Below are 26,984 nucleotides of genomic sequence, written 5' to 3' on the forward strand. Positions count from 1 at the left end.
ATGTTAACGTGAAGAAATATATGTCCTAGAATCTGAAGGTATTTCTTTTTTTAAAGATTTTATTTATTTATTTGTCAGAGAGAGGGAGAGAGAGAGTATAAGCAGGCCGAGTAGCAGGTAGAGGCAGAGGGAGAAGCAGGCTTCCTGCCGAGCAAGGAGCCCGATGTGGGGCTCGATCCGAGGACCCTGGGATCATGACCTGAGCCAGAGGCAGCCGCTTAACAACTGAGCCACCCAGGCATCCTAAATCTTAAAGGTATTTGAATTGAAAGACTGAAAATTATTATTAATTATTATTTTTTGAAGATTTTATTTATTGATTTGACAGAGAGAGACACAGCAAGAGAGGGAACACAAGCAGAGGGAGAAGCAGGCTTCCTGCTGAGCAGGGAGCCTAATGCAGGCCCAATCCCAGGACCCTGGGATTATGACCTGAGCTGAAGGCAGCCGCTTAGCGACTGAGCCACCCAGGTGCCCCTGAAAATTCTTTTTTAAAGATTTATGTATTTATTTGAGAGAGAGAGAGACTGCAGGGGGTGAGGCAGAGGGAGAGAAAGTGTCAGACTCTGCACTGCGCATAGAGCCCAATGCGTGCTTGATCTCATGGTTTTGGAGATCACCACCTGAGCCGAAACCAAGTCTGTGCCACCCAGGCGCCCCAAGACGGAAAATTATTGAGTTAAGCGGCCAGCTGAAGAAGGTAGGAAAGTAACAGCAGATTAAACCCAAAGGAAGTAGAAGATCAGAAAGAATAAAGATAACAGGAATTAATGGAATAGAAAACAAACAGTGAAGAGGATTAATAAAGCCAAAATGGGAATTCACAGAAGGTACTAATATAAGATTTATATCATAGACAAATCTCTGGCAAGGTTGGTCAAAGAAAAAAACAAGAAGTCATAAATGTTAGGAATGAAGTAGGGAACACAGCTATAGATATGATAAATATATAAAAATGCCATAAATATAGAATATGGAATTTTATGCCATGAGTTTGAAAAGTATAAATAGTCAACTTCCTGGAAAATGCAACCTGTCACAGCTTACTCAGGAATAAATAGAAAATATGAATAAAAATGTAACTAAAAAAGAACTTGAATAGTAAAATCTATTTGTAATATGGATAATATAAATATTATAAGTAATATGGGGATGTAATAGCAAAATCCAGAATGTTGGGAACTGCAGGATACATGGCCCATTTTCTTCCACAAATAATGTGAAGAAGAAGAAGAGGAGAGGTGGGAAGGAAGAGGAAGAAGAAAAAGAGCAATAGAAAGGAAACCTGTAGATTAAAAGATACAACAAATTTTTTTTTTTAAGATTTTATTTATTTACTTGACAGAGATCACAAGTAGGCAGAGAGGCAGGCAGAGAGAGAGAGGAGGAAGCAGGCTCCCTGCGGAGCAGAGAGCCCGATGTGGGGCTTGATCCCAGAACCCTGGGATCATGACCTGAGCTGAAGGCAGGGGCTTTAACCCACTGAGCCACCCAGGCGCCCCTAAAAGATACAACAAATTTAAGTGTATGAACTTATTTGGATCCTGGCTTGAAAAACTATAAAAACATTTGACAGGAAATTGAATACTGCTTAGGTGTTTGTTGGTATTAAAAATTATGAAATTTTTAATGTGACAGTAGTTTTCTAGTTACATGTTTTGAAAGAGTCCTTTAGGAGAGATACTAAGATGATATGATGTGTGGAATTTGTTTCAAAAATCATTCCTTCGGGGGGTTGGGGGAAGGTAATGATGGGGATTATATGAAATACGATTGGCAATGAAATGACTGTTGAAGCTGGGGCATGGATAGGTTGGGGTTCATTATATACAAGTCTCTCTAAAAAATATTTGAGACTTTTCAGTAATAAAAAGTGGAAGAAAAATTCTATCCATTAAAGAAGCACCAGGCACAAAGTTTTACATGTTACCTAAATATTGCAGGATGGGTGATCCTTATGCAAACTATTCCGGGGAATAAAAGTGTTCCCAGATTCATTTTGGAGGGCTTTTACAACTGGATATCAAAATCATACTAGGACAGGATAAGAAAGGAAAAATACTGGCCAATCTCATGAATGTATATTTAAAAAATCCCTAGTGAGATACATACTAAGTTAGTACATTTAAAAAAAAAACATAACCAAGTAGCATTTATTCTAGGAATGCGAGTTCAGTGTAACATTAAGAATGTAATGTGGGGCGCCTGGTGGCTCATTTAAGCTTCTGCCTTCAGGTCATGATCCCTGGGTCCTGGGATCAAGCCCCGCATTGGTCTCCCTGCTCAGTGGGGAGTCTACTTCTCCCTCTCCCTCTGCCTCCTCCCCCTTGCTCATGCTCTTTCATATAAATAAAATCTTGAAAAAAATGTAATTCACTATATTAATGAACTAAAGGAAAATAAAATCCTAGATCATCTCAATAGATTCTTAAAAGAGCATTTGATAGAATTTGCCACTCATCATTTACAAAGCAAGAACACTTGGAATAGAAGGAAACTTTTAAAAAGATTTTTATTTATTTATTTGAGAGAGAGAGAGAGAGACAGTGAGAGAGGGAACACAAGCAGGGGGGGGGGGTGGGAGAAGGAGAAGCAGGCTTCCTGCAGAGCAGGGAGCCTGACGTGGGGCTCAATCCCAGGACCCCGGGATCATAACCTGAGCCGAAGGCAGACACCCAACGACTGAGCCACCCAGGTGCCCCAGAAGGAAACTTTTTTAAGTGGAACTTGTCAATAAGGATGTTTAGTGGCCAAAAACAGTCAAGACCATTTTGGAGCACATTGCTTTATCAAATATTAAGCTATTATAAAGCTGTATTAATTAAAACAGTGAGATATTGGTGTCAGGATAGTTGGATAACCAATGTTAAGTAATTAAAAATTCCAAAAAAAATAAAGAGTCCAGTAACATGCCCTCATATATTTGAATTTGGTAGATGACGGGTGGCATTACAGATCAGTGGGACAAAGACACCATATTCAGGTGTTGTGGTTAGTTAGCCAACCTTAGAGAGAGCAGGGGAAAAAATAGATCTTTACCTTATACTATATAAAAAATTAATTCCAGATGGGTTAGAGGTCAGACTATAAAGCTTAAGAAATACTAGAAGTATTTCTGTGAAAATGGGGTAGAGAAGTATTCTTCATACAAACACACAGCATAAAGGAAAGATTGGTAATTTGACACATAAAGGTAAAACACTTTTGTATGATAAAAGATAATATAAAGTAAGAAGATACACCACAGGGTGGAAGAAAATATTTTCAGTGAAATAACTGACAAAAGATTAATTTGCAAAATATATGAGGAACCACAAATCACTATGACAGACACCTCATTAGAAAAATGGTGAGGGGATATAGACATTTCACAGAGGAGGAAAACTGAAAGGCCAAAAACATCTGGAATGATGCTCACTATCATTGGTAATTTGGGAAATACAAATTAAACCAGTGATGAAAGGCCATCAGACTGGCATGATTTATGATCAGTTATTGATAATTAATAATGGAGAACTACATGCTGCTGGAAGAGTATAAGCTGGTACAACCATTTTGGAGAGCAGTTTGGCCACACTTAAAGGTTGAAGAGCTACATTTCTTACCATGTGGCAATTCCATCAGTAGGTGTCTGCCCTATACAGAAATATGTGTATGACATGTTACATATTCATATATATATATATACATATATATATATGGCTATACACATGACAAAATTTTAAAAAATGGTGCTAACTATGGTATGGAAAAAGTAATAACAGCTGTCCTTGGTGGGAAAAGACAAGAGGATGAATAACGGTTGAGACAATTATTGTCGTCTCTCCAGAGAAAACTATTGTTTTGTTTTTTTTTTTAATATTTTATTTATTTGTCAGAGAGAGAGAGAGTGAGCACAGGCAGACAGAGTGGCAGGCAGAGGGAGAAGCAGGCTCCCTGCCGAGCAAGGAGCCTGATGTGGGACTCGATCCCAGGACGCTGAGATCACGACCCGAGCTGAAGGCAGCCGCTTAACCAGCTGAGCCACCCAGGTGTCCCGAGAAAACTATTGTTAATAATTATACATTTCCTGCCAGACTTTACTAGCTTGTTTCCAGTGCTTGCCAAGTGTATATGTATATGTATTACTGTATATGGCTTTTTAATGATAAGAATTAGTAAAAGAAATGGTTTAACTTTCTTTTGATACATAGGGTCATGTTGATGATTAACCACTATGGTGATGAGGGAAGATTCTGTTGCGTCAGGATATCACTCATATATCCTGTAATATCTGAAGTTCAATGCATATTCTCTTTAGGTCCCTTATTCTTGTAGTTCTTTAACAATGCAGGTACTTGTGAGAGAGAAATAGATCAACTTGTTCATGTATGGTAGGGAGGTTTTTACCAGATTTATGCATTCTTCAAGTTAGGATGGTTTTGGAGAGAGAGTTAGCATTTATGGAATTTACTTTGTACTAGGTCCCATATGTTAGGTTTTACAGCTTATTTACTAGACATTTACAGAGTACCTTGTCTGTGTAAGTCATTAAACTAGATACTTAGAAAGGATGGACTTGAAGAGAACAAGAATGTCTAGAGGAGGAACATTGAAGGAAGAAGGATTATCTTTCATACTTAGTAACTGTGCCTCAGTCTAATTTAGAAGATTAGATTAAAATAAGTGTTAGACAATTGTAATGAAGATATGTAAGGGAAGAAGAGTGTTTGCTGATATTCATACTGATAAAGATGATGCAAGACTGTCCAATTTCAACACCTTATTATCCTTTCTGGTTTTCCAAAGGAAATGGATAGTATTACTATGAAGATAGTTGTGTGCAGAAGCTGAGCTGGTTTATCCCAGATTTATACTTTCCATAAGGCTGGTATTAGCTGTTTTGATTGGAAAGATCCTTAGTTCTTTTTATCAGATTATACCCATTCATTGAACTCTTTTATAATATTTTATAATATTATAATAATATTATAAAATATTATATTATAAAAGACATAAAATATAGGCATATTATAAAAGAGTTCAATGAATGGGTATTCATATATATGTAATATTATAAACTGACCCTGGGGAACCTTGGAGGTCCTTCTTGGTGACTTTATTAAGAACAGTTTAGAGAGTGGTGAAACAAACAAACAAACAAAAAGGTCCTATTAGCATGGGTTAAAGTGAGAAAGGAGAAACTAAATATACACTCTACTTTTTGGAGGGCTTTGCTGTAAAGGGGGGGCAGGAAAAAGGCCAGTATCTGCTGGGGGACAAGAGCTCAGGAGTGTTTTTCTTGTTAAGATGATATTAAGATGATATTAAGTCATGTTTGTGTATTAGATTTGTGTATTTTCATATTAGGGAGAAATTGATGGTGCTGGAGAGAGTTAAGTGATGAGCTAAGGTCATGAAGAGGGAAGAAAAGATGTGATTTGGAACACCACGGGGAGATTGATCTAACACGTGAATAGGGATACTTCTACCATTCTGGTGACTCTACTCATTGCTTTCTATATTTGGAGAGTTTTAATGATTTGAAAGTTAAGTTTTCTAGTGAATTAAAATCTGCTTGCCTAGTTCTAATATTGAAGTATTTAAAGAACATGATTATTTCTATCTGAATTTTTAGGTTGAACTTCTTAAATTAATCTCTTTGGTTCTCTTCCTCCCTTTCCAAAGGTTCTGGCCATACGACATTACATAGTGATCTTGTTAATGGATATGCTTTTTGAATCCTTTTTGACCTTTTGTCACCTATGATTACTCTGCCTAGAAGACACTGTCTACCTGTTAAATTATACTCATCTTTTAAGGCCCAGGTGAAGCATAAGTGCTTTGTGAAATTTTTTCTCACCCACATAGGAGTCAGCTACCTTCCTTTGTGCCACCACATAAGCATGCCTATCACTCATGTCTCTGGACTTCAGTTCCTCATTTGTGTATCTGGCACTACAGTGAACTCTCTGAGGTCAGAGATGATGTTTCTATGTTTTCAGCACTTAGTATAGTACTTGGAATGTATTGGATACATAGACAATGCTTAATGAAGGAAAATGATTCCTTAGAAAAAAAAATCCCTAAAAGTTTTTGATTATATGTGATGATTCCTTTACCCTTTCAGAGCTGACCCTTATACTTTAAATAATGCCCGACTAGTGCAGAGTCTAATGGGGTGGACTGTCTCTCCATCTGGATGCTAGATTCCTAATGCTGCTAAAGGTAGCATTAGCCTTACTCAACTGAATTTATCAGCAACAAAACTGGCTTCTTTGTTATTGGTATGAGCTGCTGTCAGACCGTCTTCCTCGTCACATGTATTTACCACAAGATTTTTAGGCTTGAAGATAACTTATTTCCAGTTTTGGTTTGGTTTTTATTTTTCTGAATAGCAGTGGACTTATTTTCCCTTTACTTCTATTTTGCCATTTCTCTTGTGTTTTGTCCAGTGTTTGGTTCTGTAGAACATTATAATAAAAACCTCAAAAGATTGGACTCTATTAAAGTTTACCTTTGCCTTAAGTGTAAAGAAAAGCTTTACTACAATTCCCTTCAGACAGTACATTCTTTGAAAGACTTTAGTATGAAATGGTGCTAATAGTATTATTTCTGAAGATTTTATTTATTTATTTGACAGTGAGAGAGGGAGAGAGCGCAAGCAGGGGAGTGGCAGGCAGAAGGAGAGGAAGAAGCAGGCTCCCTGCTCAGCAGGGAGCTGCTTGATGTGGGGCTTGATCCCAGAACCCTGGGATCATGACCTGAGCCAAAGGCAGACGGTTAACTGACTGAGCCACCCTGGTGCCCCAATAGTGCTAACGGTTTTAAAGATCGTTCTCGGGGTGCCTGGGTGGCTCAGTGGGTTAAGCCTCTGCCTTCAGCTCGGGTTGTGATCTCAGAGTCCTGGGATTGAGCCCCGCATCAGGCTCTCTGCTCAGCGGGGAGCCTGCTTCCCCCTTCTCTCTGCCTGCTTCTCTGCCTACTTGTGATCTCTCTCTCTCTGTCAAATAAAATAAATAAAATCTTTATTAAAAAAAAAAAGATCGTTCTCATTGGTTCATTCAACAAAAAATTTTCAAGCCACTGTCTTACACTAGGACAGATACCTAGAAATCATCCCTGTCTTCAAGGAAATCTCCTAGTTTGGGGAGGCAGAGGCAGAGATAAGTAATTATAACACAGGTAATAAATGCTACTACCATTGAGATAAGTCCAGAATGTTATGAGAGCCTACAGGAAGCTAATGCCATTCTCTCTGGGTTAGTGGGAAAAGCTTCACAAAGAAGAGGGCAGTAGGCAGGGTTTTGAAGTAATCATCATCCTCTCAAAAAGGAGACAGGTATGGCATATCTAGTTATAGTGAGATGTGTTAAGGCTGGAGAGGGGATCAGTATTGCAGGAATGGAAGAATGTGGCTGGAATGGTAGATTGGGTCCTGTTTATAAATCTTGGAGGCAGAGAGAAGCCAATAAAAGTAAGCAGGAGGATGATAGGGTCAGGAGTCTGTTTATATTATGAAGAACCAAGGAAGGAGTGTTGATGGTAGATGGAAAGACAAAAAGAGTCAACAGGCCAGTTAGGCTACCATTTAATACACACAGAATTTGTAGAGTAGGTATTGGAAGATTAGATGAGAGGAACAACCCTGTTAAGCTAGATATGACTCCCATTTTACAGATGAAGAAGCATAGACTTCGTAAAGACAGTATTTATCCGGTGGGTGGTAGATTTGAATGTATGTGGTATGGTTCCAAATCCTGTACTCTTTTCTAATTTTGGTATCACTTCACCTTAACAGAGTAGTGTGAATGATTCTTTGCTTCCAACAGAGCGGAAAGTAAATCCAAAGGATATGGTGGGGGCAATCATATGACGGTCTTTTTCTGCCTAGATCTACAGGGCCTTCATCTCTGCAGCGTTCCTATACCTGTGTTTGCTTCTGTGACCTCTTTTATTGTGTGTCTCATGTTGCTTTGATGGGGCTGATCCAGTGCAGGCTGCCTAACTGTGTCTTTTTTTTTTTTTTTTTAAGATTTTATTTATTTATTTAACAGGGAGATAGAGAGAGAGAGAGATATCAAGATCACAAGTAGGCAGAGAGGCAGGCCGAGAGACAGGGGGAAGCAGGCTCCCTGGTGAGCAGAGAGCCTGATGCAGGGCTCGATCCCAGGACCCTGGGATCATGACCTGAGCCAATGGCAGAGGCTTAACCCATTGAGCCACCCAGGTGCTCCCTAACTGTGTCTTATTATTTGGGCCATTTCTGGATTCAACAAGGAAACTTACTGCTTTCACTTTGCTCTTATTTAATACCTGCTTTTGCAAATCCTGTGGGTCTCTACTTACTCTGTCTTTCTCCCATCCATGTGTCTTAGTCAATTTGGGCTACTATAACAGAATATCATGGACTGAGGGACTTACAAACAACAGAAATTTGGGTGCCTGGGTGGCTCAGTCGGTTAAGTGTCTGCCTTTGGCTCAGGTTTTGATCTCAGGGTCCTGGGATTGAGCCCCACATTGGGCTCCTTGCTCAGTGGGGAGCCTGCTTCTCCTTCTCCTCCCTACTTGTGCTATCTCTTTCTTGCTATCTCTGTCTCTGTCTCTCTCTCTCAAATAAATAAAATCTTTTTCTTTTAGAGATTTTATTTATTTATTCGATAGAGACACATCAAGAGAGGGAACACAAACAGGGAGTGGGAGAAGGAGAAGCAGGCCTCCCATTGAGCAGGGAGCTGGATGTGGGGCTGGATCCCAGGATCCTGGGATCATGACCAAGCCTAAGGCAGATGCTTAACTACTGAGCCACCCACTCGCCCCTCAAATAAATAAAATCTTAAAAAAAAAACAAAAACCAAAACAGCAGAAATTGGTTTTTCATGTTCCCAGAGGCTGGAAAGTGAAAGATAAGATGCATATAGCTTAGTGTCACACTGGAGTCCACCTCCTACTTCATCTTGCTGTGTTCTCACTTGGTAGAGGGAAGAGGGAGCTCTCTAGGGTCTCTTTCATAAGAACACTAATCCCATTCATGAGGGCTTTGCTCTCATTACCTAAAAGCCTTTCCAGGGCCCCACCTTGAAATACCATCGCACTGGGGATTAAGTTTCAACATACGCATTTTGGGGGGATGCAAACATTTATTTCCAGAGGTTGATAACTAGAGTCAGCAGGTCAGATCCAGCCTGCTGCTCATTTTTGTGATTAAAGTTTTTTTTGGAACATAGCCATACTCATTCATATTGTCCATGACTGCTTTCATGCTACAACAGTAGACAGTTGTGACAGAGACCCTATGGTCTGCAAAGCCAAAAATATTTAGTATCTGGCCATGAGTCTACAGCCCCAGGCTGCTCATTATTCTTTCCAGATCAAGGTACAAATCAGATTAATTTTTTTAAGCAAAGGGAGCAAGATATAACTTGAAAATTGAGTATTATCATTCATTTTTTTTAGCAGTTAATTTAGTAAGTACTTTCGAGTTGCCCCACTAATATATAGAAAAAATAATCTCTTTTTTTCCCCCACTGAATTCCTTATACTTCCCTACAATTCTAAGAAATTTCTGTCCCTGAAAAATGTTAAGTAAAATTTTTCTTTCTCCTTATGGGTAAGTTTCTGACATTTAATGAGTATTAGTTATATAGCCAACACTGTACCAGACACATTGCATTAAATCATGTTTAATCATTCATAATGGTTCAGTTGAGGGAAGTACTGTTATCCTTTTGGGAATAGGGAAACTGAGGGCCAGAGAAGTTGTAGTGTGCCCAGTGTCACACTGGTAAGTGATACTGTCTAAGTGTTCTCCTCAGCCCAGGATCTTTGTACTTGTGGAATCAGGCATACTCATGTGGCTGGTAATATGCTATATTAAAAAAACAGACAGACAAACAAATATTTAACTGAGTAACCGACACAGGTAGACATTACTATGGAGTCCCAAAAGTAGCCCCTTCATATTCTATGCAGGGGAGATTCTGCCCAAATTTGGCATTGTTTTCACATAAAAGTAAAACCCTATTCCCCAGCCTACCTATCTGACCTGTACATCTCTTCCAAACAACCTTTCTGCTCTAGCAAATCATATTCATTCACTGTCCAGCCTTCATACTTTGTGCTTCATTATTCACATGCATTGCTCTTTCTCCATCTCTTGATTTACCTAAGTTTTACCAGTTAGTTTCTGCTTGGTCCCCTGCCTCTCTTTCCTGGTTCTCTTCCTCCTGTGGATGGGGGGTGGGGCTGTTGATTGCAGTGTTTGCTTGTAAGCTTCATTTAGCATTTGTTTACTTGTGATATTCCGTCATTGTCTCTGTTATTTAAATATTTTAAAAAACTATAAGCTTGTCTTCACTTATAAGCTTGGCGAAAGGGTCTTGTGCCTTATTTTGTGTGTATTTTCTTTTCCCACAGCAACTCCCTTTTTCTTTATTGGTCATTCCTGCTTTAATTTTTTAATTTCTGGAAACTTTTTTCCTTATTCTTACGTAACTTTACGGGATAACTTGATATCTAATCACTATTCTTTTTCTTCTGTGATTTCTACAATTATATTGCTGTTCTTTTTCCCTTTGTTATTGCCATTTCTATGTTTAATTTTTTTTTTTTTTAAGCAGGCTCTACGTCCAGTGTGGGGCCCTAATTTACCACCCCAAGATTGAGAGTCACATACCCTACTGACTGAGCCAGCTAGGCATCCCTGTTTAATAGTTTTTTTTTTTTGTTTGGTTTGGTTTTTTTGTGCATTCAGTCTGGCAATGTGCATCTCTCATTTAACCTAAATGGTTTCCTGTCTTATTAATGCAATAGCTCTCATTATTAAAAAGTCTTTCTATATAATTTTCATGGTAGGATGATCATACATTGTATAGACTGCCCATAATTAGCCTAAACATTCCCTCAAAATTGGATTTTTAGGTTATTCTCAGTTTTTGTTTTACATTTATGAATAGGGTTGCAATGAAAATCTTTTTTTAAAAGATCATTTAATTTATTTATTTGAAAGAGAGAGAAAAAGCACATGCACAAGGCAGGGTGGGTGGGCAGAGAGAGGGGGAGAAAGAGAATCTGCACTGAATGTGGAGGCCAATGCTGGGCCCAGTCCTAGGACCCTGAGATCATGACCTGAGCCAGAGTCAGACACTTAGCTGACTGAACCACCTAGAAGCCCCACAATGAAAATCTTTTTATATAAAAGTTCTTCTGTATTTTAGGTTATTTTATTAGATAGATTCCTGGAAATTAATTATTGGGTCAAAGGTTATAAGCACTGTATATGTTCTTAGTATGTGGGCTATGACATTTTGGTTAGATTAGTTCTTTTTTGAAGGATAGTTTTTTTTTTTTTTTAAGATTTTATTTATTTGACAGAGAGAGATCACAAGTAGGCAGAGGCAGGCAGAGAGAGAGGAGGAAGCAGGCTCCCTGCTGAGCAGAGAGCCTGATGCGGGGCTCAATCCAAGGACCTGAGATCATGACCTGAGCTGAAGGCAGAGGCCCAACCCACCGAGCCACCCAGGTGCCCCTTGAAGGATAGTTTTAAAATAAAAGCAGGATAAGTTCATGCAGGAATAATATGTGGTGTTAATTATGGTACGTAAGTAAGTAGCCTTAAAGTTTGGTATTTGGACTACAAACCAGGCTAGGCTTCACTAGTGTTAACAAAGATCACAGCCAGCCTTGAATCAGCTCATGTCCTGATTGGATTGTGAGGTGATCTGCCCGCATTCTGTCTGCTTGTGGAGAATATGACGAATGCTCTGTGAGAATATAATAGCATCCAGAGCCTCTACAGCTTTTCATACACAATGAATGACATTCTAACAAAAGTTACTGGGTAAACCCAGAAACCAGACCAGGAATAAAAACAGACAGTATAGACAAAGATTCGTGGTATCCCAGTCATCTGAAAATTTATTCAGTCAGTTTCTGATTGAAGGATATTTAGGTTGTTTCCAGTCTTTAGTATTGTGATGATCCATAGTGAACATTTTTATACTATGTCTTTGTACTACGTTTTTATACTACATCTGTGTATGATTTATCTTTAAGATAAAGGATACCCTTGCTAACTCTTGTCTTTATCAAATTCTTTGGTCTTTACTAATCTAATATAAAGAAGTATTTTGTTTTAAGTTTTTAATATCTTAAAATATGAGTGACATTGAACACATTTTAATAGATTTGTAAGTCATCTGAGTTTAATTTTTCCCAAAACTGCCTGTTCATGGCATTTGCCTATTGCTTTATAGGGTTGTTAGGCTTTTTTTTCCTTTTTAAAAAATTAGGGGCACCTGGGTGGCTCAGTGGGTTAAAGCCTCTGCCTTCGGCTCAGGTCATAATCCCAGGGTCCTGGGATCGAGGCCCGCATTGGGCTTTCTGCTCGGTGGGGAGCCTGCTTCCTCTTCTTTCCCTGCCTGCCTCTCTGCCTGCTTGTGATCTCTGCTTGTCAAATAAATAAATAAAATCTTTAAAAAAATTATTAAGTAATAAGGCATAGTAGGTAAGAGCACAGATTCTGGAGTCAGATTGCTTGGGTTCAAGTCATAGCTCCTTCATTGATAGCAATATAACCTTGGGCAAAATAAATGCTCTGAGCTTCAGTTTCCTCACCTGTAAAATGGGGATCATAGTGCCTTCCCTTTGGGTCATTATGAAAATTAGATAAGTTAATAAATGCAAAGTGTTTAGAAATGAGCCTGGCATATAATTTAAGTGCTACATAACTGCCAGCCATCATAATGGTGCTGTGGTGCTAATAGAGATAGAAATTACCCAAAGAGGGGCGCCTGGGTGGCTCAGTGGGTTAAGCTGCTGCCTTCGGCTCAGGTCATGATCTCAGGGTCCTGGGATCGAGTCCCACATCGGACTCTCTGCTCAGCAGGGAGCCTGCTCCCCTCTCCCTCTCTCTGCCTACCTCTCTGCCTACTTGTGATCTTTCTCTGTCAAATAAAATAAATAAAATCTTTAAAAAAAAAAAAAAGAAATTACCCAAAGAGATTTTTTTCTTTTTTCTTTCCCTTTCTCTTTTCTTTCTTTCTTTTTTTTTTGTTTAAGTAGGCTCCACACCCAATGTGGGGCTTGAACTCAGAACCCTGAGATCAAGAGTTGTGTGCTCTACCAACTGAGCCCACTAGGCACTACATCCAAAGAGATTTTTTTTTTAAATTTGCCCAAGAACAAGTAGCTAGTAAGTAGGAGTATTCAGATCAGGATCTAGGTCTTGGGACCTGATTCCAAAGTTCTTATTCATCCTGATGTGCTGATAAGATATTGAACCTATGGGGGTGAAAACTCAAGCACTGTCAGGTACCAAGGCATGATTAACTTTGGCTTTGGGAGTTGTTAGGGTTAACATCTTTTCAGTACAGTTGAGTGAGTTTCTCTTTCTAATTTTGTATTGAGTATGCTTTGACAATGATACTTCATTCCTGAGGTTCGGTGCAATTAGAAAAATGCCTGTTTTGTATTTTGTTTTGTTTGTTTGCCTTTATGAGTAACCAGTCACCTTACCCCAGAGAAAATCCTTTTCAGGAAGAACCTTCAAGGAAGTACAGCTGCTCCTACAGTTCACATTAGACTGAGTGCAGTGCTCAGCTTAAGTCACCAGCCATAGGTGGTGTCATTCTTAAGGCATCATATCCTTAGAGAGTTTCTCTTCCTGTTAAACATAGTCATTGTTGGAGGAGAGGCGTTAAGAATTCCTACAACCATTGGATTCATTTACAAATACCAAGATATTCAGCACCTCGGTGACACCTGAAGTAGTTTCTAGCATGTCTTTCTGTGCAGTGAAGAAGTGTGAGTAGTTGTTTCTGTACTGATAAAATTTGAAAATCCCTATAGAAGGTGGTGGAGGAATTAGGTTTGGGACTAACTCCTCTGGACTAAGGAGGGTGATGGTGTTTTTAGTCTCCCCCATTATTGATAACATTCACCAGATAGATTTGTTACCAAGGATGAACTTAAAATGACACATTATAATCACCCAAAGTCTATAGTTTACTTTAAGTTTCACTCTTGTTGTACATGCTGTGGGTTTGGGAAAAAAAAAAACGTAATGACATATATCCATCATTGTAATATCATACAGAGTATTTTTATTGCTCTAAGAATCCTTTGAACTCTGCCACTTCATCCCCACCTACCCTCCATTCCTGGCAACCACTGATCTTTTTATTGTTTCCATAATTTTGTCTTTTCTAGAATGTCCTGTGGTTGGAATCATTCAGTATGTAGCTTTTTCAGAAGGGCTTCTTTGACTAAGTAATACGCATTTAAGTTTCCTCCATGTCATCTCATGTCTTTAATAGCTTATTTCTTTGGAACACTAAATAATATTCCATTTTCTGTATGTACCACAATTTATCCATTTACCTACTAAAGGATATCTTGGTTGCTTCCAAGTTTTGGCAATTATGAATAAAGCAGATAAAAATATCTTTGTGTAGGGTTTTGTATGGACATAAGTTTTTATCTCATTTGGGTAAATATTAAGGAGTGCAGTTGCTGGATCATATGGTAGGACTATGTTTAGTTTTCTAAGAAACTGCCAGATATGTCTTCCAAAGTGGCTGTACCATTTTGCATTCCCACCAGCAATGAATGAGTTCCTTTTGCTCCACATCCTCCCCAGCATTTGGTGTTGTCAGTGTTTTGGATTTTGACAATTCTAAGAGGTGTGGAGTAGTATCTTGTTTTAATCTGTAATTCTTTAATGACATACAATATGGAGTGTCTTTTTATGTGCTTATTTGTCATGTGAATATTTTTGGTAAGGTGTCTGTTAAGGTCTTTTGCCCATTTTAGAAAAATCAGGTTGTTTTCTTACTTTTGAATTTTAATAGTTATTGGTATATTTTATTTTATTTTTTTTTTTTACCTTTTCTTTCTTTCTTTTTTTTTTTTTTTTTTGTAATCTCCACACCCAACAAGGGGCTCAAACTCACCACCCTGATATTAAGAGTCGCATGCTCTACCAATTGAGCCAGCCAGGCACCACTAGTTCTTTATATATTTGAGATAACAGTCTTAAATCAGCTATATCTATTGCATATATTTTCTCCAGTCTGTGGTTTACTTTCTCATTCTCTTGACATTGTCTTTTGCTGAGCAGAAATTTTTAATTTTGATGATGTACACGGATTATGTTTTTGAAAGTATATATTGGGGCACCTGGGTGGCTCAGTGGGTTAAAGCCTCTGCCTTCGGCTCAGGTCATGATCCCAGGGTCCTGGGATCGAGCCCCAAATCGGGCTCTCTGCTCAGTGGGGAGCCTGCTTCCCCCTTTCTCTCTGCCTGCCTCTCTGCCTATTTGTGATCTCTGTCTGCCAAATAGATAAATGAAATCTTAAAAAAAAAAAAAAAGTGTATCTAAAAAGGCATCTCCATACCAAGGTCATCTGGGTTTTTTCCTGTTTCTGTGCTTTAGCAGTAGTATTGCATGTGTTTCAACCACAGTTTCATCTTTTGGAGAGGAGGACTCTGACATATGACCCTAGAAAAGCAGAAGGAAATAAAGAGAGTCCTACATCAGCAGACACCAACTATTTTATTACAAATGATTGCTTTTTCTTTATTAAAAAAAAAAAAAACAGGGAACCTGAAAGGTTAATAATGTTTGATAAATATAAAATTAATAATGTTGGTTGTATACATGTTCTCCAGTCAGTTTTAAGAGACCTTATAGAAGACTCTGATTTAAAAGGGGAGATTTTGAAAAAAATAAAAAATAAAAGGGGAGATTTTGGAGCATCTCAGTGGCTCAGTCGGTTAAGTGTCTGCCTCTTGATTTTGGCTCACGTCATGATCTCAGGGTTGTGAGATTGATCCCTGCCTCAGGCTCTGTGCTGGACATGGAGCCTGCTTAAGATTTTCTCTCTCCCTCTCCTTCTGTATCTCTCCCTCTCCTTCTGTACCGCCCACCCCAGCTCATGCTATAAATAAATAAATAAGTAAATGGGGGAGATTTTCATTTTTCTAGCTTTTTTCTGTTCCATTTGTCAGTCGTCCAAGTGGATTGAAACACCATGTTTCATAAAGCTTCAAAGAAATTATTTTGATATTATAGCTACTCTATGTAATTTTAAAATCCTAATAACATTTTTACCCATCATTTTAGACTTTATTATAGAGTATTTTAAGAGTTTAGAGAAAGCTATTGAGTGGTAAATTAAAATGAAATAAAAATATTATTACTGAATCATTAATTTCAGAAGTTATCTAGTGTGTTGCCTTTGTGTCTCGGGTAGAAACTGAGATCTAAAGATATTTTAATTTTAGTGTATGGTGTGTGTGTGTGTGTGTGTCACACTTAGCATGTAGTGTGCTTTTATTAAATGTTAGTTCTTATTATAGGGATTCTTCATTGATTACTATTACTTCTATTAATTGTGATCTTCTGCATTCCTAGGAGGTAGGTTGGCCAGTATTTTGAACTTCATTTGATCAATGAGGAGACCAAGGCAAAGAGAAGCCTTGGCACTTAATTGACAGAGCAGGTATCAGAATCCAATATGTTCTTTTTGTAAGTCCATAGGAAAAAGATGGGATTTTTTTTTTTGGGGGGGGGGGCCTTGTTGACATTTCTGGAGGGCATTAGTAAAATAGGAAATAGGATTAAATATTTAAGTTAATGTCATGTTGGACCAATTCATGTTTTATATTTAGCTATGTAATTTTTGGATTTTTGGATACAATGTCATTTAATGTAGCACAGCTCTGTTGAGGTAAAAAGTGATCTTGACTATTTAACATTTTGTATTCTTAATGAATTAAACTTTATTAATCTCAATCCATGATTAAACTAATCTATATCAGTACTGATCTTGTTGAATATAAATTGCTCCTTTATGTCTACCCTACTGTTACCTTTTACTCTCAAATAAGTCAAGGCATAGTAAGATTTCAGTCACTATACTGAGTTCCACTTGGCCTTATATATGAACTTTGAGATTTCTTAATAGGTATCCCAGAGTGACTTTAACTTTTCATGCAATACACCTGTCAAAGCAATTGGATCATTTATCTTTGTTTCTTGGAAGTTATACTTGGAAGTAAATCAGACCAAACCACGGTTTCTTTCTCTCTCCAACACCAGAGACAATTTTGTAGTTATTAGATTCTGTTGTATGCCACTCTACTGGCTGAAATAGTTTGTAGTATATTCACTCTCAATACACTCATTTATTGCCTATAATGGCCTGTCATGACGGGTATTATTCTGGTTTTACAGGAGAGGAAGTTAAGACTGACTTATCCAAGGCTCTGGAAACTTTTAAGTTGGGGATCAGGCTTTTTGCATTGTTTTACATGATATAATGAAGATGTTAAGTTCTTTGGACATTTTTGTTCTAAATGTTAGCAAGAACCATTATAGAGAAAGCCAGTTACCCAATAGTAAGTAAAAATTTTCATGGGGTGCCTGGGTAGCTCGATCAGTTAAGCAGCTGACTCTTGGTTTTGGTTCAGGTCATTATCTCATGGGTTGTACAATCAAGCCCCCGTTTCACGCTCCACACTCAGTGGGGAGTCTGCTTGAAGATTCTCTCCCTCTGCCCTGACCCCCTCTTTCTCTCTCAAATAAATACATAAATCTTTAAAAAATTTTTTTTCATAATTTCCATTAGGCCATCACTAAAAGATTTTGGTCCCTTGTGTTGGATAGTAAATTTATAAGATTATGCTCCTTATGTTGCTCTCCAAATAAAAATAAAGATATGGTATTTTTTTTTTTAAAGATTTTATGTACTTACTTGACAGAGACCGTGAGAGAGGGAAGACAGGCAGGGGCAATGGGAGAGGGAGAAGCAGGCTTCCCACCGAGCAGGGAGCCCGATGTGGGGCTCAATCCCAGGACCCTGGGATCATGACCTGAGCTGAAGGTAGATGCCTAACAACTGAGCCACCTGGGTGCCCCAGGTATAGAATTTTTTAAAGTAGGTAGGAGAAGTACCTTATACTTCGTACCAGAGGAAACTATGATATGTTGGCCTGAGGAAGGTCTTTCCAAATATACAAAATACTAAAGCTGTGAAAAAGAAGTTTGATTAATATAACTACATAAAAATAACCACCACGAGCAAAGTCAAGACAAATGATAAACTAGGAAAAGTATTGCTAGTCATATGACATAAGGCTAATTTGCCTTATAGAGAGCTTTAACAAATCAAGAAGAAAAAGTTAATGTAAAGAGTAAAGGAAATGCATAGACGTTTCATATCAAAGTAAACGCAGATTACTCAAACATGAAAAGTACTCAGTTTTACTCATAAAATATGTATATAAGATACAGAATTTCACCTGTTAGATTGGCAAAGCTAAAAAGTTTCAGCACTCATTGTGTGATACAACAGGATACAAGGAGATGACACTCTCTTGCATCGCTGGTGGGACCTAAGTCCACATAGGCTATAGGAAGGAAGGGCAACTTGGTATTATCTATCAGAATTACAAAAGCACGTATGCACATATTCTTTGACACAGTAATTCTGATTCCAGCAATTTAATCTGTGATTTTAATAATATTATACCTGCAAGATTATTCATGAGAGCATTGTTTGAGTAGTCTTTGGAGATTTGAACTCCCCTTGATATCTGTATTTTGGTCCTCTTTATTCTTAGTATTACTTTGTTGTCTGTCTTCTTTTTCTTAGAGGTTGGTTTATGGTCATTTCATAGTTCTGTATAAAAGATGGAATCAGCCAGGTTATTCATTTTAATCAGCAGAAATCTACTCTGGCAAATTTAAGCAGAAGAAGAATTTATTGAGAAAGAATATTGGGTAATCCAGAATAATCAGCCAGGTAGCCAGAAAACTTGGCTTGGAAAATAGCAGCTAGGATCCAAGAGCAAAGTCTGTATAATATGAATTCTTTGAAAGTTCTTTGTGACCTGATGTATTTTTAATTGTTCCTTGTTTACCTTAAGGAATATATATTCTGTTTATTATACACACACACACACACATATATAAATATATTAGGATCAAATTTGTTAATTTTGTTGTTCAGTTTTTCTACATTTTTACTACCTTTTGGTCTGCCTGATCTGTTTTTAATTGGGGTGTGTTAAAATTTCTTGCATTATTTTGGATTTCTTAACACCTCCTTATAGTCTTAATTAGTTTTTGCTGTGATATATGTTCATACAATTTCATGATTATTATATCTCCTTTTTGGGTTGCCTTTCTAATCATTAATGTAATTTCCCTCTTTATTCCTATTAATGCTTTTGGTTTTGCCATGTACTACTTTTGTAGGCAAGTCATTATCCTCTTCTTTTCCTTATTGTGAAATGGGTTTGAGACCTACCTTATAAAGTTTCTGTGAAGATTTACTAAGGAAATATATATGAAGTATTTTACATCTGATAGTTTCTCCATAAATGGATTGAAATTACTTTTTTGCCTTAAGGGTTCTTTTTCCTCTCTCCTTCTCCTTCTCTATTAAAGTATCAGATTTTAAATACTATTTGCCTATAATTGGAAATGTGCTTAAGGGATGTGATTAAAATAGTCGTCAGGACTTTTTTTAATAAGTGAGTGAAGGTGGTGGAATGTTTGCCTCCCACACCAAGAGTCTGACAGTTCTCTTGTACTTGTAGGCCTTTAAGTTGCTGTTCCCTGCCTTTGCATTAGATCCAGTGTTTCTAAGTCTCTGCCACATTTCTCAGGTGTATTAAATAAGAGTCTTTCAGAATAGTTGAGACAACTGAAAAAGGACAAAAGTCAACTTTTTAAGGAGCCTGCTTTTCTATAACAAATATTTATCATCCTCAATGGGGTATAGAGTTCTTAGTAAGTCCTAAAATTAGTACTATATTTTGATCACTACATGTACATAGAATTTTATAGAAGTGTCATGTACGTTTAAGGAGGCAGAAGTGTGTACTTCCCCCCTCCTTTTTGATAGCATTTAGAACTTCTCTTTTATTCCTGTTCTTAATTTGGGTTTTTATCGTCTGTTTATATTACTAACCTGTGTTGTGTGCCTCCTGCAGTCCTGAATATCTTGGATTTAAAAATATGTAGAGATAAGGTGAAAAAACAATGTCAGCTGAGAAAACAGAGCAGAAGGTTTAAAAATATATGGCATGTATCTATTGTAACTTGATAGTCAAGGGTTAAGAGATCTAATGCTGGAGAAAGAAGAAATTGTGATGAAGTTGTGATCCATCTTTGGAGAGCATTGAATGACAGGTTGAAGAGTTTTGACTTTATTCTCTAGGCCAATAGAAACCACAAAGGTTTTAAGGATTAAAAAAAAAAAAAAATCAGGTTTGGGTGACTGGATGGCTCAGAGGGTTAAGCCTCTGCCTTCAGCTTGGGTCATGGTCTCTGGGTCCTGAGATGGAGCCCCGCATCCTGCATCAGGCTCTCTGCTCAGCAGGGACACTGCTTCCCCCTCTCTCTCTGCCTGCCTCTCTGCCTACTTGTGATCTCTTTCTGTGTTAAATAAATAAAAATCTTTTTAAAAAATCAGGTTATATACCAAAAATATCTACAGGTTGTATGCAGGAAAATACTCTGCTGGCAATATTGAAAAAGAGATAGAAAAATACAGTGTTATGAATAAAACTTTAACTCATTTAAAATGTTACTTGGTAACATTAAATATGTTTTTTCCTTAAGGTCCTTTAACATGTGACTTTATCAGTGAGGCTCCATTCTTTTTTTTTTTTTTTTTAAGATTTTATTTATTTATTTGACAGACAGATCACAAGTAGGCAGAGAGGCAGGCAGAGAGAGAAGGAAGCAGGCTCCCCGCTGAGAGCCCGATGTGGGGCTCAATCCCAGGACCCTGGGATCATGACCTGAGCCGAAGGCAGAGGCTTTAACCCACTGAGCCACCCAGGTGCCCCGAGGCTCCATTCTTTATAAAATAATCTTTTTCTTTCATCCTACGTTTATTTTTCTCCATAATACTTTGTCCTACCAGTTCTGTTATATGCATACACTTGTTTGCTTATTGTTTGTAAGATTGTAAATTCCATGAGAGCAAGGGCTTTATTTGTTCAGTGCTTCTCCCCAGTGCTTAGAATTGTGCCTCGTTTATATCCTTTAATAAATATTCGTTAATGAGTGAATGAATATTCAAATTAAGATGACCATAATTTTTTTTATGTGGTTTATAAGGTGGGACAGCAGTAGGATGGGGTTTTGGGTTCTTCCTTAGAAACTCCTGTTAAAAAGTGTTTTCTTTTCCCTTTCCTCCAGAGTTTATATTCAGAGCACCAATCAAATTAAGCAAGCCTGGGGAACTTCGTGAGGAATATGAAAGCCTGAGAAAGGTACAGTGTATGCATGATCACACCACTCGTTTTCTTAAAGTAAATTAAAATGATGACGTTAAAGAATACTTAGTGGGAGTTTTTTAAAGTTTACAATGCAGAGCCTGTCTTTCTCCATACTACCTTATACTGTAGCTATAATAGACATAGCATATACCTTAACTAAGAACCCCTTTTTTGCTGTCCTTTCACAGATGAAACTGTAGCTCACCTGGCCTGTCTTACACCTAACACAATAACTGACCACCAAGAGGAGTAGTCTTAGCATTTAGTTACTTACTTACTTATTTAAATTTATTAGAGAGAGAGAGAGAGAGAGAGCAAGCACAGGCTACAGTGTAGGGAGGGGCAGCGGGAGAGAACTCAAGCACACTCCCTGCTGAGCCCGGAGCCTCCCACAAGGTTGGGGGGTTGGGGCTTTATGTGGGGCTCCAGTCCCACAATCTGTAAGATCATGACCTGACCTGAGCCCAAACCAAGAGTCAGATTTTTAACTCAGTGAGCAACCCAAGTGCCCCTATTGTTGGCATTTAAATCTTGGTTAAAAGCCAACGTTTAAGCTCTAATAATAATAGCTTGTATTATTTTTCCTTATCTTGCAAGGTTCCTCTAATTACATGAAACTGGTGTTATCTTTTGTTGCCTTCACTCTGTTATATACTGCAGAAGAACTGTAACTTAGGATAGTAAGGGGGGTGGGTAGTAAAATAATTTCCTAGGTAGAGAATGTTTACTGCTAGGAAAGCTTTTAGCTATGTCCCCATCATCTTATTTGCAATGTTTTCAAGCTAATTGTCTGCAAAGTCACTTAGAGAATTAAGGTGTCAAAAAGGCTGGTGATAGGTATGTTATAAGATTTGTGTCATCCTTCTCCAGCACTTTCCCTGTTATCTACCTTTGTAAATGATTCTACATGTGGATATTTAACATTTTATAAAGGTAAATAATCCATTTAATCTGAATCAGACATCATCATAAAACAGGTGAGATGGTAACATTATTGTAGCATTTTACAGTGAATGAAAAAAATGTTTAAAAAGGTCATGTTAAAGAGAAAATAGAGAACTTTGTTTAATTACTATACATTCTTTGACTTTCTCTTTTAGATGAGAGTGTCATATGTTAACTTGGGTCCTCATGTTCCTTTCATATTGGTATTGTGAGGGTTTTTGGTTTTTAAATCACTTACAAAGCTTTTTTCTACATAGGAAGAAATTCTTTATAGGGACCACATCAAAAAAACCACAGATTTCTCTTAAATAAAATTCCAGAATCTGCAGATATTTAATTCTGATAGACCTTTTTACAAACTTGGAGCATATGAAAAGCTATCAGCTTGAAGATAAAGAGAAAACAAGGAATTGAAGGTAGAAAATGAGATAAAACAGATTGCATAGTAAGAGTAGAGGTTTTTATAAGCTTTGGGAGAGAGAAAGAAACCTTGGAGAACTGTACTTTTACTCATTTCAAAAGGGAGGACAGAAAAATGGTTTTAAAAGCATTTTATTTTATTTATTTATTTTTTTTTTTAGATTTTATTTATTTATTTGACAGAGAGATCACAAGTAGATAGAGAGGCAGGCGGGGGGGTGGGTGGAGCAGGCTCCCCACCGAGCAGAGAGCCCGATGCGGGACTCGATCCCAGGACCCCGAGATCATGACCCGAGCTGAAGGCAGCGGCCTAACCCACTGAGCCACCCAGGTGCCCCTTAAAAGCATTTTAAATGGCAGAAATGATGTTAAGTGAAGCTAGGACAATCTTATCCTATATAAACTGGATTGGGTTTGAAGAACATTCACCTGTGTTATTTGGGTTAAATAAATGACATATATAGCTCCCTGCCCACAACTCCCAAGTTGCTGGCATCCATGGTACAACCTGGAAATTGGAAATTCAAGTCAGAAAATCAAAAGGCCCTAATATGCTATATCTATACAGTGAAATAATATTCAGCAGTAAAATAGAATGAACTATTGGTACATGCTGCCTCTGGGATGAACCTCAAAAAGATGCTAAGTGAAAAGAACCAGATACAAGGGACCACATATTCTATGATTCCATTTGTAGGAACTGTCCAGAATAGACAGATGTCATGGAGACAGGAGACTAGTGGCTGGTTGAATTAGGGGATGGGAATAGTGGTTAACAATAAAAGGTCATGAGTGATTTAATTGCAGTGGTGAAGATTTTTATTTTTATTTTTTATTTTTTATTTTTTTTAAAGATTTTATTTATTTATTTGACAGAGATCACAAGTAGGCAGAGAGACAGGCAGAGAGAGAGGAGGAAGCAGGCTCCCCGCTGAGCAGAGAGCCCGATGTGGGGCTTGATCCCAGGACCCTGGGATCATGACCTGAGCCGAAAGCAGAGGCTTTAACCCACTGAGCCACCCAGGTGCCCCAGTGGTGAAGATTTTTAAAACTGATTTATGGTGTGTTCCACAACTTCGTAAATTTCCTAAAAGTCACTGAACTATACATTTGAGGTGGATAGATTATATAACATGTAAAATGTGTCTCAATAAAGTTGTAAAGAAGAATTAAAAAGCACTAGACATACGGATGGAGAACTTGATAGAGAAAAGGTTTCTCGTAGAGTATGTATTTTCTAAAACAAAACAAAGTAAATATCTAGATTACTGGATGAATATCTAGGGAAGGAAAATCCTTAAAAGTTTCTATAAGTGGGATCCCTGGGTGCCTTTGGCTCAGGTCATGATCCCAGGGTCCTGGGATTGGAGCCATACAGTAGTGCTCTGCTCAGCTCTCCCTCTTCCTCTGCCTCCTCCCCCCTATTCATGGTCTCCCTCTCTCTGTCAAATCAATGAATAAAATCTTTAAAAAAAAGTTGCTACAAGCAAGGGTTGGTGAGTGGAAATTAGTTCTACACAACTTATCATTACTATTTTGATGTATAACATGCTACTAATATACTTTTTGTTTGGTATATTTTATTTTGTTTAAGTGAGAGTAAAAAGTTTTATAAGGGCTACAAAAAGTTATTAAGAATGGTTAAGCCTCTGCCTTCTGCTCAGGTCATGATCTCACGGTCCTGGGATCAAGCCCCGCATCGGGCTCTCTGCTCAGCGGGGATCCTGGTTCCCCTCCTCTCTCTGCCTGTTCCTCTGCCTACTTGTGATCTCTCTGTCAAACAAATAAATAAAATCTTAAAAATTAAAAAAAAAATAAAAACGGAGGAATATATAGAGCAAAATGTGAAAGTTCCTCATTTCCTTATTTCTCATTCTCTTCACCATGGTTAACGAGTATCAGCAGTTTAGTGTATTATCTTAGGTCCTTTATATACTTACATACACACACACACACACACACACACACACACACGCTTTAGTCTTTTTCAGTATTAATGAGATCATGATGTATATTGATTTATACATTAGATATTTTTTGTGTCCTGTGTGCTAGGCACTGAGGATATAGTGCTGAAGAAGACACCCAAGGCCCTTGCCCAGGGAGATTCCATTCTAGTGCAGAAGACGGTAAATAAGCAAACAAATAATTACTTTATATTAATAAGGTAGGATCAGATAGGATCAGAAGAGTTACGGGAGAATGGAGAGGAAACGTGAGGAGACACAAAAAGACCGTTTTAAATAGAGTAATCAGGAAGGTCTCTCAGAGAAGGCAACGTTTGAGTTGCTGCCTAGAAGAAATGAGGTAGCAAACCAAGTAAAAGTATGAGGAAAGAGGATTTTAGGCAAAGGAGCAGCAAATGCAAAGATCCTGAGACAGAAACAAGTTTGGCTTGTTCAAGGAACAGTGTGGGTGTGCAAGTGGTGGGCAGGGTGGTATGGGGATTTGGTAGGAGATGAGTTGGGAAAAATAGAAGGGCCAGATCAAAGAAGGCCTAGTTGACCTTTTAAGGAACGTAAATTTATTTTAAGTGTGATGTGAAACAAGTAATATGATCCAACTCATACTTTTAAAGGTCTCTGGTTGTGCTATAGGGAATAAACAGTAATGCGCCTGGGAGTTAGGAAATGTATTTACTGTGAATAGTAGAGACCCAAAAATAACGACCCAAGCAAATTAGGAGTTTTATTTTTCTCAAGTAACAAAAACCAGATGTAGGCAGCCCAGAGCTGATACAGCAGCTTCATGACATCAGGAAGTCAGGTTCCTTTTGTCTTTCTGTTTAGACATCTTCAAGTGTGCCTGTTTCCTTGTACTGTGGGATGGCTGATCCTTCTCTAGAATCACATCTAGACAGAAGGTAGGGGAAGAAAGGCAATGTCAGCTGAATTTTTTTTTTATTAAGAATTTTTTTAAATCTTTATTTATTTTATTTTTTAAGATCTTATTTATTTGTCAGAAAGAGAGAGAGCACAAGCAGGGGAAGCAGCAGGCAGAGGCAGAGGGAGAAGCAGGCTCCCAAATGAGCAAGGAGCCTAATGTGGGACTCAGTCCCAGGACCCTGGGATCATGATCTGAGCCGAAGGCAGATGCCTAACCGACTGAGGCACCTGATGTCCCTGAGGTTTTTTTTTTTTTTTTTTCCTGGTTTCCTCCTTTTTTTAAAGAGTTTTCTCCAAAACCCAACCAAGTGACTTCATGTGTGCTTCATAGTCCAGTGTCATAGACTGTGTCTAGCTGCCAGGGAGTCTGGGAGGGAGGCAGTGTTTTAGCTGGGTACATTAACATCCCACGTAAAATCTGGGTTCTCTTGGAAGGAAGTAAAGAACAGATAATGGGTTAGGTAGCTAGCAGTCTGTGACTCATGGGACAAGAATGGAAGTAAGACCAATTAGGGCACTTTTGGATTCAGCAGTATGTTGGGTTTAAGCAGAGTTAGGGTTTTGCTTAGAAGATGATGGAAGTAGGGGCGCCTGGGTGGCTCAGTGGGTTAAGCCTCTGCCTTCGGCTCAGGTCATGATCCCAGGGTCTTGGGATCGAGCCCCACATCGGGCTCTCTGCTCAGCAAGGAGCCTGCTTCCCCTCCTTCTCTCTCTGCCTGCCTCTCTGCCTACTTGTGATCTCTGTCTGCCAAATAAATAAATAAAAATATTAAAAAAAAAAAGAAGATGATGGAAGTAGAGATGCAGTGGATAGGAAAGTGTATACAAGGAGGTTGTTTCGTTTTGGACCATGGTTTTTGAAGAGGTTATTTAAGGAGGGAATTGAGATGACTACGTGATGGACAGTGGTAGCGCAGTAGGGTCAATGAATTGAGGTTTTGATGGCGATAGAGAATTGTAAAAATAGGGTCACTAGCATACCCGTCAAGCTGGAAAGCTAGGAAGTTGTGGTCTAAATGTGAGAGTCTCAATACTGAGACTGCGAGGTAGTTTAGTTACTAGACAGGAGAATGTTCAGAGTATGATCAGAGAGTAGACACGGAAGTAGGATGGAAGAAAAGACTTATTTAGGAGGAAGTAAAGGAACTGAGTATACTAAGGCTGAATTCTTTAGGAATGATCATTGGAGAGAAACGTAGGTGCTAAGTTTTTCTGTGAATAAGGGAGAGAAACGTAGGTGCTAAGTTTTTCTGTGAATAAGGGGGATTGACAAAGATTGGTGGGTGTCTACCACAAAGAGGGGTTGTGGGTGTTACAGTCTGATGGTAAATATTTCAGAGAAGCAAGGTTTTTTGAGGAATAGTATGATCTTTTCTGTAACTTGCTCTTTTTTCCACTATAACATGTTTTTTTAAAATATTATTTATTTATTTATTTGACAGACAGAGATCACAAGTA

At 38.2% G+C, this 26,984-nt stretch overlaps 1 protein-coding gene across 1 annotated transcript in view; it reads left to right on the forward strand.

Annotated features, from left to right (window-relative positions):
- RNF169 (ring finger protein 169) overlaps window positions 1–26,984 on the forward strand; it is an 84,476-nt gene that overhangs the window by 11,264 nt on the left and 46,228 nt on the right. The window contains exon 2 of the mRNA XM_080816824.1: window positions 21,197–21,270. Coding sequence (XP_080672950.1) covers window positions 21,197–21,270 — 74 coding nt within the window. The remainder of the gene's footprint in view (window positions 1–21,196; window positions 21,271–26,984) is intronic.

The sequence above is a fragment of the Martes martes genome (assembly GCF_963455335.1).
Source record: "Martes martes genome assembly, chromosome: 10".
NCBI classification, from domain to species: Eukaryota; Metazoa; Chordata; class Mammalia; order Carnivora; family Mustelidae; genus Martes; species Martes martes.